Source organism: Cyprinodon tularosa, unplaced genomic scaffold (assembly GCF_016077235.1).
Source record: "Cyprinodon tularosa strain WSP-4 unplaced genomic scaffold, ASM1607723v1 ctg178, whole genome shotgun sequence".
Classification (NCBI taxonomy): domain Eukaryota; kingdom Metazoa; phylum Chordata; class Actinopteri; order Cyprinodontiformes; family Cyprinodontidae; genus Cyprinodon; species Cyprinodon tularosa.
Genome location: NW_024038597.1, coordinates 873,059 through 885,851, shown reverse-complemented (window position 1 = coordinate 885,851; position 12,793 = coordinate 873,059). Strand labels below are relative to the sequence as shown.

General features: G+C 38.8%; 1 protein-coding gene across 1 annotated transcript in view; it reads right to left on the bottom strand.

Moving 5' to 3' along the window:
• The window catches only part of zgc:110329 (uncharacterized protein LOC550500 homolog), a 45,680-nt gene extending 34,574 nt beyond the window's left edge, over positions 1 to 11,106 (bottom strand). The window contains exon 1 of the mRNA XM_038281995.1: positions 10,776 to 11,106. Within this exon, the coding sequence (XP_038137923.1) occupies positions 10,776 to 10,862 (87 nt within the window). The 5' untranslated portion in view covers positions 10,863 to 11,106. The remainder of the gene's footprint in view (positions 1 to 10,775) is intronic.
• Between the last annotated feature and the right edge of the window lie 1,687 nt (positions 11,107 to 12,793).

The following is a 12,793-nucleotide window of genomic DNA, read 5'->3' as shown; positions in this document are numbered from 1 at the left end:
GCTGCTCAAAGCAAAGCCTACAGCCTCCACTGTGGCTCCCGTCCGCTCCGCTCTGAGTTCCTTGGAGATGGTAGAGAGCATGCGCCAGATGATTAAATTCAAAGCAACAAGACATACGGAAATGATCCAGGGTTTCCGCGGATCATTTAAAATAATTACAATCCATTATTTTTGGGGGGATTTTTTCATTAATTTCATAAATTTATATGGGATTTCGGTGTAACAATCAACATATACCGAACCGAAAACCATGACCACGAAACCGTGAATCAAACCGAACCGTGGATTTTGTGAACCGTTCCACCCCTAGTCTACATGCTTAAATGCACTGAGTTGCCGCCATGTGATTGGCTGCTTAGAAATTAAGTGTTAACGGGCAGTTTGACAGGCGTACCCAATAAAGTGGCCGGTGATTAGTATAGCGTGTAGCAGTATAGCGTGTAGCAGTATAGCGTGTAGCAGTATAGCGTGTAGTAGTATAGAGTGTGTAGTAGTATAGCATGTGTAGCAGTATAGCGTGTAGCAGTATAGCGTGTAGCAGTATAGCGTGTAGCAGTAGCAGTATAGCGTGTAGCAGTAGCAGTATAGCGTGTAGCAGTAGCAGTATAGCGTGTAGTAGTATAGCGTGTAGCAGTATAGCGTGTAGTATAGCGTGTAGCAGTATAGCGTGTAGCAGTATAGCGTGTAGTAGTATAGCGTGTAGTAGTATAGCGTGTAGCAGTAGCAGTATAGCGTGTAGTAGTATAGCGTGTAGCAGTATAGCGTGTAGTAGTATAGCGTGTAGTAGTATAGCGTGTAGCAGTATAGCGTGTAGTAGTATAGCGTGTAGCAGTATAGCGTGTAGCAGTATAGCGTGTAGCAGTATAGCGTGTAGCAGTAGCAGTATAGCGTGTAGCAGTAGCAGTATAGCGTGTAGTAGTATAGCGTGTAGCAGTATAGCGTGTAGTATAGCGTGTAGCAGTATAGCGTGTAGCAGTATAGCGTGTAGCAGTATAGCGTGTAGCAGTATAGCGTGTAGTAGTATAGCGTGTAGCAGTATAGCGTGTAGTATAGCGTGTAGCAGTATAGCGTGTAGCAGTATAGCGTGTAGTAGTATAGCGTGTAGTAGTATAGCGTGTAGCAGTATAGCGTGTAGCAGTAGCAGTATAGCGTGTAGCAGTAGCAGTATAGCGTGTAGTAGTATAGCGTGTAGCAGTATAGCGTGTAGTAGTATAGCGTGTAGTAGTATAGCGTGTAGCAGTATAGCGTGTAGCAGTAGCAGTATAGCGTGTAGCAGTAGCAGTATAGCGTGTAGTAGTATAGCGTGTAGCAGTATAGCGTGTAGTATAGCGTGTAGCAGTATAGCGTGTAGCAGTATAGCGTGTAGCAGTATAGCGTGTAGTAGTATAGCGTGTAGTAGTATAGCGTGTAGCAGTATAGCGTGTAGCAGTAGCAGTATAGCGTGTAGCAGTAGCAGTATAGCGTGTAGTAGTATAGCGTGTAGCAGTATAGCGTGTAGTAGTATAGCGTGTAGTAGTATAGCGTGTAGCAGTATAGCGTGTAGCAGTAGCAGTATAGCGTGTAGCAGTAGCAGTATAGCGTGTAGTAGTATAGCGTGTAGCAGTATAGCGTGTAGTATAGCGTGTAGCAGTATAGCGTGTAGCAGTATAGCGTGTAGCAGTATAGCGTGTAGTAGTATAGCGTGTAGCAGTATAGCGTGTAGTATAGCGTGTAGCAGTATAGCGTGTAGCAGTATAGCGTGTAGCAGTATAGCGTGTAGCAGTATAGCGTGTAGCAGTATAGCGTGTAGCAGTAGTATAGCGTGTAGTAGTAGTTGTATAAGAAAGGGCTTCTTGGAAGGGTTTCATAAAATACAACTCTATTCTCTTAATATTGCGACTTTATTATCGTAATTTTACAATTTTATTCTCCAAAGTTTTAGATTCACCTGGTTTAATTTTTTAAAGAATCTTCTTTATGGAAGCTTTGGCTATCCGCTTATTAATTGATTAATTGAAAAAATTATCTACAGTTTAATCGATTTTGCAAAATAATTTTCAGTTGCAACCCTAAAAACATCAAAAGTAGAAAATGAGATTTAATTATGTTAATTAAACAATTGTTTATGGACTCTCCCCCCTAACAGCTCAGACACTCGGGTAGTGCAGCATTGGGTGGAAAATCCTGACAGGTCTTAAGCTAATTGAACAGCTATTTTCACTGGTTAAAGGGAAAGTGCTCCGAAATATGAAGTAACCTCATTCCTTCTCTGTGCTATCGATTTCAGCTCAGACACAGAGGCAATCTGCTGCAGCTCTACTTAATGCTGAGAGCTCTCTATAAAACCTTGTAAAGTCATTCAGGCTGGGTTCCAGCCTCCAGTGTCAGCATTTTTCAGCAGAAATAAATACATGCATGCACCACAGACTCAAAAGAAAAGGCTGGGGGGAGGATATCACTGCACACACCTGATCTAATTACAGTATGATGCAAAGATCTGATCAGTAAAACCCAAATCAACAATTTAATGTTAATGAAAGTGGTGATTAATCCCATTGGATGTCTGCCTTTTCCCTTCTGTCATTATAATCCTACTTAACCAGCATTAACTAAACCTATGATTCCCACTGCAACCATAGCTTTAATTAAGTCCAACAGCTAGCTCTGGGCCAAAGGAGGCTTTGTGTGGTGAGCAGGTCCAAATCACAGCCGTAGAAAGGAGAGATGAGGAAGAGGCAAATCACATTAGAGGGGTTCTGGAGGGCTAACAGGATCAGGCAACTAACGCTTTAAAACCTCATTTACCGAAAGCTTCAGCAGCACTTTTCTTTGGTAGAGAACAGCGGGGGTCAAAATACCAGCAGGATGTGTAACTGAGTGCGAATTCAGGCTGGGAAACATATCGAAATCTGAAAAACATAAACTTATTTTTAAAAGAGATGAGATGTGACAATTTAGACATGGTCTATGCTGCAAAGCAATCATAACTTCATGTATGCCAGCTGTTTACCATAAAAAGAAAACATGAAGATACTTTGGGTCCATAAGCTCCAGCGGGAACCCAATAGATTCTTCCTGATTAGGGCTGAATAATTTTGCCAAAAATCTAAATTGGAATTATTTGTAACCAAGACTGCGATTTTATTTCGATTTTCCTTTGCATTAACCGTAAGCTTGTAGATGTTTCATCCCAGCCTTTCAGTTTTTGAAAGCCCGTTTCCCCAGAGTCCATTGTTGCAGGACTTTACCGCAATCATTGTGTGAAAAAGTGTTTACTTCTACTTGCACGCACGGATCTGCTGCTAGCTGCAGCTCTTTCTACCTCTATGTGTGGAGACTAAAGCCTGGTTTATGCTCAGAAACCAGGTGGTCTGCGTGTGTGTCGCAGGTAAACCAGATGATGATTATCCCCCTTTGCGTTGTGGAATAACATAGCGCAGCCACGCTCCAAAATCTGGCATAAATCAATAATATATGAGTCATACGAAGCTCACTGCGACACACTGCTGCGGGAGGATAACCAGCCCTTAACATGCTTCAAGTGTTTACCCACAACCTAAAGGGAGAAATTCAGTGTCTCACTCTTGTTAAATATAGAGTGATTAAAAATCAGTGCCTCTGCGGTTTGAAAACTGCGTTTTGTTAAATTACAATTATATTGCAAATGCAATTAATTGCCCCGCCCTATTCCTGGCAGACCATTATTCATTAAATGTCAAACTCTGTATATCCTTTTTGCACATTTGTTTCTTATTCTTCAATAAAAATAATGAACTATGTTTAGGATTTAAATAAACAGTTTCTTTACATTAGGAGTTGTTTTTCAGCAGAGAGGTATAAAAAGTTTAATAGTGTTTCTGATTGCTCAAATTGTCACCATTATAATATGCTGGAAACATTACATGGATTAATCTAATGTTAAAACAATTGTCAATAATTTAGTAATAGATTAAATTAGGGGTGTCTTGATACAACTTTTAATTTCTGATACGATACCGATATTGCAGCTTCGAGAATCGACCAATACGATATCAGCACCAATCACACCGGCTTTTATTACTTATTTTATAGTGTTGAATGTTAGGTAGCGATGTTATGAGATGAGCTTTGAGGCGTGTGTCCAGTAATGGAGGGGGCGTTTCAGCATCACAACTCAGTCAAGATGTGGGAGTTTATAGGAGAGCTGCTGTCAGTTGGATAGATTCCATGAATAGATTGGTTGTTTCCAACCAATCTAGAGGTTCAAAACACATCTTAATACTTAACAAGTATTTTGGCTAATGTGACTAATTTGTATTGGTTAGCCCTAGTACAAATATAGATGAGGTAAAAACACATTCGATTGGCTGGTTTAACCAAAAGATTGGTTGAACACATGACTTCCAATCCGAGTAAAACCAAAAACTGTGGAAAAATTATTATGTTTGAATAAAATGACTAACACCTTTCATTTTGCTCGTCATTGCCCAATTTGCACAAGCACCTTCACTGTCTGCTTGAGCTTATTTCACTAAAACGGTAGAAAAATACAACCTAACTTCTTATTTTACACACCACGATTTTGAAGGAACTTAAATGGGAAAACATAAAACAAGAAAAACAATTACAAAAAACCACAGATTATATTACTAACTGTAGTTCTGCACTCCACCAGTAGGTGGTGACATGTTCACATGAAGGGTCATTAACTGTGGGCATTGTTGAAGCAATTAGGCAGAACGGTTCATGACCTTAATCCCATCATCACTAATTAGTAGGGCTGAAACAACGAATCAATAAAATCGATAAAAATCGACTTTTAAAAGCGTTTGCAACGAATTTCATCATCGATTAGTTGTGTCGCGCGATTAATGCGTCATCCGCCGCCGTCGTCATTGTCGTGGGGCGCCTCCCCCGTCCCAACCCCGTTCTCCCGCGGCGCTCCCGCAGGAGTCCCTCTCAGCGCTGCAGTCTGAGCCGCAGGATGTTTACCCTCAGCGTCCAGACTGCAAATGAAGCGCGCATGCGCCGGGATTGACGGCGCAAACTGATCACAAAAAAAGTCGTAACATGCAACTTTTGTAAAAACAAATGAACATGGCACGGAAGCACCACTGTTATGACGCAGCACCTGAAAAGGAAACACGCTGGAGCCTTCGATGGCAGTGAAGAGAGCTGATCAGGAGGATGAGCGACCATGTTTGTTTTCTATTAAAGCTACAGTGTGTAACTTTTAGCGACATCTAACGTCCAGACTGCAGCAACATGAACATCTCCCCCCCAACAGTACGGCGAGCGTTACGGGACAAAATGTCTTCCACAACGTCCGCATCACCTACCTTCTCAAGTGATGGTTTGTTTACATAGATAATTTTACAGATAGTATTTCATTAGTCTGTGTAGGGTATAGATTTCATATAGACTTAAGATAATAAATATACCCGTTATTTTTTCTACATCGTTGTGACATTTTGGCGATCTCGCAATCACTAGTTTGTTGGCTCTGCGCTGCCGTAGCGCAAAGATGTCTGCCTCCATGGCTGCGAGACCCGCTCCTATGTAATTATAAATAACGAATTCTAAGGCAACACAAATATTAAGGTTAAGAGGCTGAGCTCGTAGATGATGATAAATAACATAGTTATGTATAATATATTACATTTCTGACTGTATATCCCTGTAATTATTACACACTGTAGCTTTAAAGTGGGGAAACGTTACGTTAGTTTCTCAGGTAGCTCATCTGATGCTTTCCTTACCGTGTTAGTAGGTTACAGACAGTGAGAAGGTTGGCTACTTATTTTACTTTTAATTTCATTTGAATTAGCTTAAGCAGCGTTTATATTTTCTTTATAAATAAATTAACTTGCAAATTATGAGGGCAAGGATTTTAAAGTTTAAATCTTCTGGCAAAGATAAAGTAAAGAAGATCCTGTAATTTATGGAAGTAAAGCAGAATAAAATCCAGCAAGATCAGTAATATGTCAATTAATTATCTGCCACATTTCCATGTAAATATCTGTCTTTGGAGGATGTGTTTTTTAGCACCCCTAGTTCTCTCATTTTTATTCCAAATACAATTTATAATTTGAATCACAGGGCTATTTTTATCTCTATGGTTCAGTATTTTCTCAAGTAGCAACTTTAACTGCTATACTTTCCTGTCTTAAAAGGCAGAACTCTTCTAGTCTAAAGAAAACTCATTTGTTGAAATGGGGGGGCCTATTGTTTGAACCCCTTAGGGGCTTTAAAAAACAAAAATGTATTTTTTTGCGCTTTATGAAACAAAGTAGCCTATATTTTGTGGATGTACAGCTACATTTCTCATGTAAGTTTGCGTAGTTTTAACACAAACATTTATTTTTTATATTGCACCAGTACAGTTAATGAGCAACCTGTACTTGTGTGCTTGTTTGTTCTGTCTAAAATGTTTATTTAGGGATAAAGAGGTTAATATAAAAATATTTTTTGTCCGATTCTTCGATTAATCGAAAAAATAATCGGCTGATTCATCGATTTTTAAAATAATCGTTAGTTGCAGCCCTACTAATTAGGAAAGGCTTGATTGAGTAATATCACTAAATCAGGAAGCAAAAAATAACAACAAAATGTATGAAACAACTGACCCATGTAAAATTAACCAATGAGTTACAAAAACTTATAGCAGAAAGACTTTTTCTATCAGCATGAAAATAAATGAGATTTTAGATGTCGGCCGATGAAACCTGATGTTTGTTTTTTTCCTACGGTGAACCATGGGGGTAGTAGCATCATGCTATGGGCTGTTATTCAACCGGAGGAATTAACATAAAAATGTTAAATAAATGGTAAAAATGTATATGCTTTGAAATAGAAAAGAAAAGAAACAAATAACATCAATGTAACCTCAATGAATCCGAAGAAAATATATCCTTATCTTACTTAAGTATAAATATCTGAAACTTTGTTTTGAAATAAAACTGGTTTAAGCAGTTCCTGCTTTAACCAGTTCCTGGGGCGCTGGTGTTATGTCAGATGAGCATACCTATACTCAATACCCATTTATCCTAGGGATGCACGATATAATCGGCCCCCTATCGGTATCGGCCTTAAAACTGAATATCGGACATCGGCCACCCCACCGATATTTAACCCGATATTTGATCAGCTTCTGAGTTTCTAAAGTCTAAAAAAAAATATATATATGTATACTACTTCTTCTTCTTCCTCAAAAACTTCTTTTTTACAGACTTAAAAACTTCTAAAGACGAGGGAAAAAATATTGATACATTAAAATATCCCAATATCTTCATATGATGATATATTGCCATTTAAAAACACCATATCAATCTCTTTTACTAATGAAATATTGCTATATGTCATCGTTATGCTACGAAATCCCCCGAAAATTCACGAAATGTTGCCATATTTTTATATGTTGATATATTGACGCGGTATCGATCTATTTTACTAACAAAATCTCACAAGAATTTGCAAAATATCACGAGAGTTTGTAACAGAACGATGAAATTTCACGAGATTTTGAAAGTAAAATAGATCGATACCGCGTTTTTAGAAATCAATTTGATATCAGCATATGAAAATATATTTGAGTATATTATTTATCAAAGTGTCAGAAATTGATGACAAAACTGCTATTTTCAATGACTACTTATTTTTGTCCAGCTTTAACATCAGTATCGATATCAGTTATCGGCTACATGAGTTTTAAAATATCGGATATCGGCCAAAATCCCAATATCGTGCATCCCTAATTTATCCCTTTAGTTTTGTACAAAAAATTGACTCTAAACCACCTCAACAGCCGCGTATCCCTTTAGTCCTGTACAAAAAACTAATTACTTACTTTTTGGTGTTTGTTGAAGCATATCTCACCTTTATTATTATTATTTTGGTACATGACTAAAGGAATACAGGCCCATCGAGGTGATTTAGAGTCTATTTTTTATACAAAACTAAGGGGTTTAATGCAAATCTGACATCTTGCATATTGACTGTAGGTATGCTGGTCTGATGGGGTATGCTCATCTGACAGAACACCACTATCCTGCAACTTTTATATCCATCCTTGGTCCAACACACCTGAATCAAATGGTTGAGGTACCTCCTTAGTATGCAGTCAGTTCCTGCAGAGTCCTCTCAATCATCTAATTATTCGATTCAGGTCTGTTGAACCAAAGGAGCGTCTAAAGGTTGAAGGATAGCGGCCCTCAGGAACTGGAATTGCCCACCCCTGAGTTAAAGCATTACAACTTCTTTCTGCTTATTGTGTGTGAATAGAATTAAGCTTGTATCTAGTTTCATTCCAGTAAAAGCCAATTAAATTATGGAAAGAAATGCCTCTACATCCATTTAACTTTGCTAATATGTATTTGTTTTCTTATCTACACCAAAAATCAAGTGAAATATACCTGAGGGTCCTGAGCATATATGGGCCTTAGATAAAATAAGAGTAAAAGCCTAGTTTCTATGCAGTAAAGACCAGGGGGATTGGAGTGGTTTTATTTTCGTCGGCTCAGACTTTCTGTCGGCAGAATCAATTCCATTATCATCCCTTTAAAACCACCCAACGCCCTGCACCACTGTGCTGTTTGCTGGCCTCTCATCGCTTTGTTTTGTCTCAGAGACAAAAACAAACATCAATCTGAGGCCAGATATTTCTCATTACTCCCCATCTCTCTTCGCAATTAAATCATTTTGCCCTAAATAAAGGTATACAGGTGCTGGTCATAAAATTAGAATATCATGAAAAAGTAGATTGATTTCAGTAATTCCATTTAAAAAGTGAAACTTGTATATTATATTCATACATTACATACAAAATCATATATTTCAGATGTTTATTTTGTTTCATTTTGATGATTACAAATGACAACAAATGAAAATCTCAAATTCATCATCTCAGAAAATTAGAATATTGTGAAAAGGTTCAAAATTGATGGCCCCTGGTGCCACACTCTAATCAGCTAATTAACTCAAACCACCTGCAAAAGCCTTTAAATGGTCTTTCAGTCTAGTTCTATAGGCTACACAATCATGGGGAAGACTGCTGACTTGACAGTTGTCCAAAAGACGACCATCGACACCTTGCACAAGGAGGGCAAGACACAAAAGGTCATCGCTAAAGAGGCTGGCTGTTCACAGAGCTCAGTGTCCAAGCACATTAATAGAGAGGCGAAGGGAAGGAAAAGATGTGGTCGAAAAAAGTGTACAAGCAAGAGAGATAACCGCACCCTGGAGAGGATTGTGAAACAAAACCCCTTCAAAAATGTGGGGGAGATTCACAAAGAGTGGACTGCAGCTGGAGTGAGTGCTTCAAGAACCACCACACACAGACGTATGAAAGACATGGGTTTCTGCTGTCGCATTCCTTGTGTCAAGCCACTCTTGAACCACAGACAGCGTCAGAAGCGTCTAAAGAGAAACAGGACTGGACTGCTGGTGAGTGGTCCAAAGTCATGTTCTCTGATGAAAGTAAATTTTGCATTTCCTTTGGAAATCAAGGTCCCAGAGTCTGGAGGAAAAGAAGAGAGGCACTTCATCCACGTTGCTTGAAGTCCAGTGTAAAGTTTCCACAGTCAGTGATGGTTTGGGGTGCCATGTCATCTGCTGGTGTTGGTCCATTGTGTTTTCTGAGGTCCAGGGTCAACGCAGCCACATACCAGGAAGTTTTAGAGCACTTCATGCTTCCTGCAGCTGACCAACTTTTTGGAGATGCAGATTTCATTTTCCAACAGGACTTGGCACCTGCACACAATGCCAAAGCTACCAGTACCTGGTTGAAGGACCATGGTATCCCTGTTCTTAATTGGCCAGCAAACTCTCCTGACCTTAACCCCATAGAAAATCTATGGGGTATTGTGAAGAAGAAGATGCAATACACCAGACCCAACAATTCAGAAGAGCTAAAAGCCACTATTAGAGCAACCTGGGCTATCATAACACCTGAGCAGTGCCACAGACTGATCGACTCCATGCCACGCCGCATTGCTGCAGTAATACAGGCCAAAGGAGGCCCAACTAAATACTGAGTGCTGTACATGCTCATACTTTTCATGTTCATACTTTTCAGTTGGCCAACATTTCTATAAATCCTTTGTTTTTATTGGTCTTCAGTAATATTCTAATTTTCTGATATGATGAATTTGAGATTTTCATTTGTAATCATCAAAATTAAACAAAATAAACATCTGAAATATATGAGTTTGTATGTAATGTATGAATATAATATACAAGTTTCACTTTTTAAATGGAATTACTGAAATCAATCTACTTTTTCATGATATTCTAATTTTATGACCAGCACCTGTATAATTCCCCTTTGATGTGAAGCATCCATCTGTTAGCTTGCATCCACAAACCTCAGCTGTCACAAATAAACTACACACCCGGTTTATTTGATTCATATTGAAAGCATAAACTAAAACTATTTTTGAGCACACTAATAACAGGAAAGTGATTTTAAATAAACCTAAATTCAAAAGAGCTAAAAAAATAAGCAGGGTTAGTGCATTAAAAGCTGAGAGGGGCTACGGTTAGGGGCGATTTACAGTTTAAATTTAAATTACAATAAAATGGTTGATAAATTTATTTCGGGATATATGCCGAATTGTAAACAGGATTACCCTCATAGTTAATGTATAGGAACAGATGTTTAATTGAACAGCTACAGGCCAGGAGAGAGGAGTACAGGAACAAACTAGAGTTTTTTAGCTGAAGGCTGGGGAGATGCTGCCAAAGATGACCGTCGGCTCGTCGCCTACACTCAGGTAAACCCTCAATGGACACAGATATAATTAAATACACATCGCACTTACCGAGAATATCATGGAGTAGACATTTAGTGTGAATTTGATGAAGTAGTAGAAGTGGTTGCTTTTTCTCACTTCGGAGTAGGGCGGCATGGCTGCTGGTTTATATGGAGCTAAGCTAGCAGGCAGGCTAACTCTCCTTCGTGTAGGGGTTGGAATATAAATAAAAATATTAAAAATGAAACGCCCTCTTCGAGAAATGTTTAATAGAGGAAACGGGATGATAAATATACACCAGCTATCATTTCCCAAACAATGTAGCTGTACAGCCGCCGAGATCAAAGCACTTCCGTGCGGCTAGCCGCCCCACGCACATTGTTTTGACTCCGCTCTTAAAGGAGCAGTCACACCAATCCATCAGTCCCACAGACATAGAAAAAACAACAACTACGGATCGATTTAAACTACTTTACATCTTATATCTATTTAAGCGGACAAATTAAACCTGAATAGCTTTTTTTATGGCAAATAACAGCTATAACAATCTAAAAGCACTTAGTATTTTTAGAATGAGCTGCCAATGTCTTACCTGCAGCAGGTAGGTCTACTGACACCTCCATTTATATATGTATATCTCTTTATATATATGAAATGAAACGCCCTCTTCGGCATATATATATATATATATATATATATATATATATATATATATATATATATATATATATATATACACACAATGAATGGAGGTGTCACTAGACCTACCTGCTATATACAAAACCTTTAGTTCAGGCATCCCCAACCATCCCTTGAGGCCCTCTTTCCTGCAGGTTTTAGAGGTTTCCCTGCTTTAGCACAGCTGATTATAATGATTGCAGTAGACCAAAAGCATGTTGATCAGCTTTCAAGAAAAAATTATTTTTACATGTATAGTTAATCAGGGCGGATTTAGGAAACTTGGGGCCCTAGACAAAGACAGGCAGGGGGCCCTCTGGACTGAGAAGACAACACATAAAACAGCCCCATTCTACAGATAGAGAAATGTTAATAGAATAGACATCCATTATCTGTTCTAGGTTGTGTCCCTCTCTTCTTGTCCCTTTTCTTCTTGTTTTCCTCTCTATGTTTTGTACTCAGCTGACTTTTCATGCTGTCTCTAAAGGAATGAAAGATTTTTTCCAAGCACTAAGCTCACTTAGCTGATTGCTCCTTCCTGTGTTTCCAAAAAGGCCAAAGTAAATAACCCAGTCCTTCTTTTCACTGTAGACAAGCCATGATCTGCTTATCTGTTCTCCATTTTTCATTTGGATGAAATAATAGCTGCATGAATCATGACAGCAGACAAGATAGAGGAGAGCAGGAGGCGGGGTTACCAATCTACTCGCTCTGGAGAGCAGAGTTCGCTGCTTTTAGATGTTGTCTCCAAAGTCTCCAGTAGCAGAAAAAAGTCTCTAGATTTGGCGCTAGGAGCTTTTTAGAAATCAAAGTGCTAGAGGGGTCTGAAAAGTGGCTAAATATAGCGACTAAAGCGCTAAGTTGGCAACACTGCTCTTTGCATGGTTTGTTTCCAAATGGTTTGCTGCTGTCTGTTTGGACCTTTCTGAACATGTGCAGCAATTTATGATCTATTTATATTATCTATTTTAACCAGAGTGCTTTGTGATTTCTGTTACTATGTTGTTTAACAATGGAAAATGAATGGTTAGCATCTGGCTCCTACCTTCATTTACTCTCTAATTGATTATCAGATGCTTGACATCTGCCCAATAAAAATATATACTGTAAGGTTTTGATATTAGTTATCAACGATACGTTCCATATTATTAGCCATAAGAAACCTACTAGAAGAAGGCAGGAGAGGCACAGTCTGGAGCCACTATGTGGAACTGATAACTGCTAATAATGGCCATTTAATGGTTGATCACATCCAAACTGATGTATAAATCACTGAATAGATCATAACAGATCTGTTGTCAGTGGATCTACCTCCCAGACCACTCAGGTCTTCTAGTTCCAGCCTCCTCTGTCCACCCAGAACTAGAACCAAACATGGGGAAGCAGCATCTATGCTCCACTGATCTGGA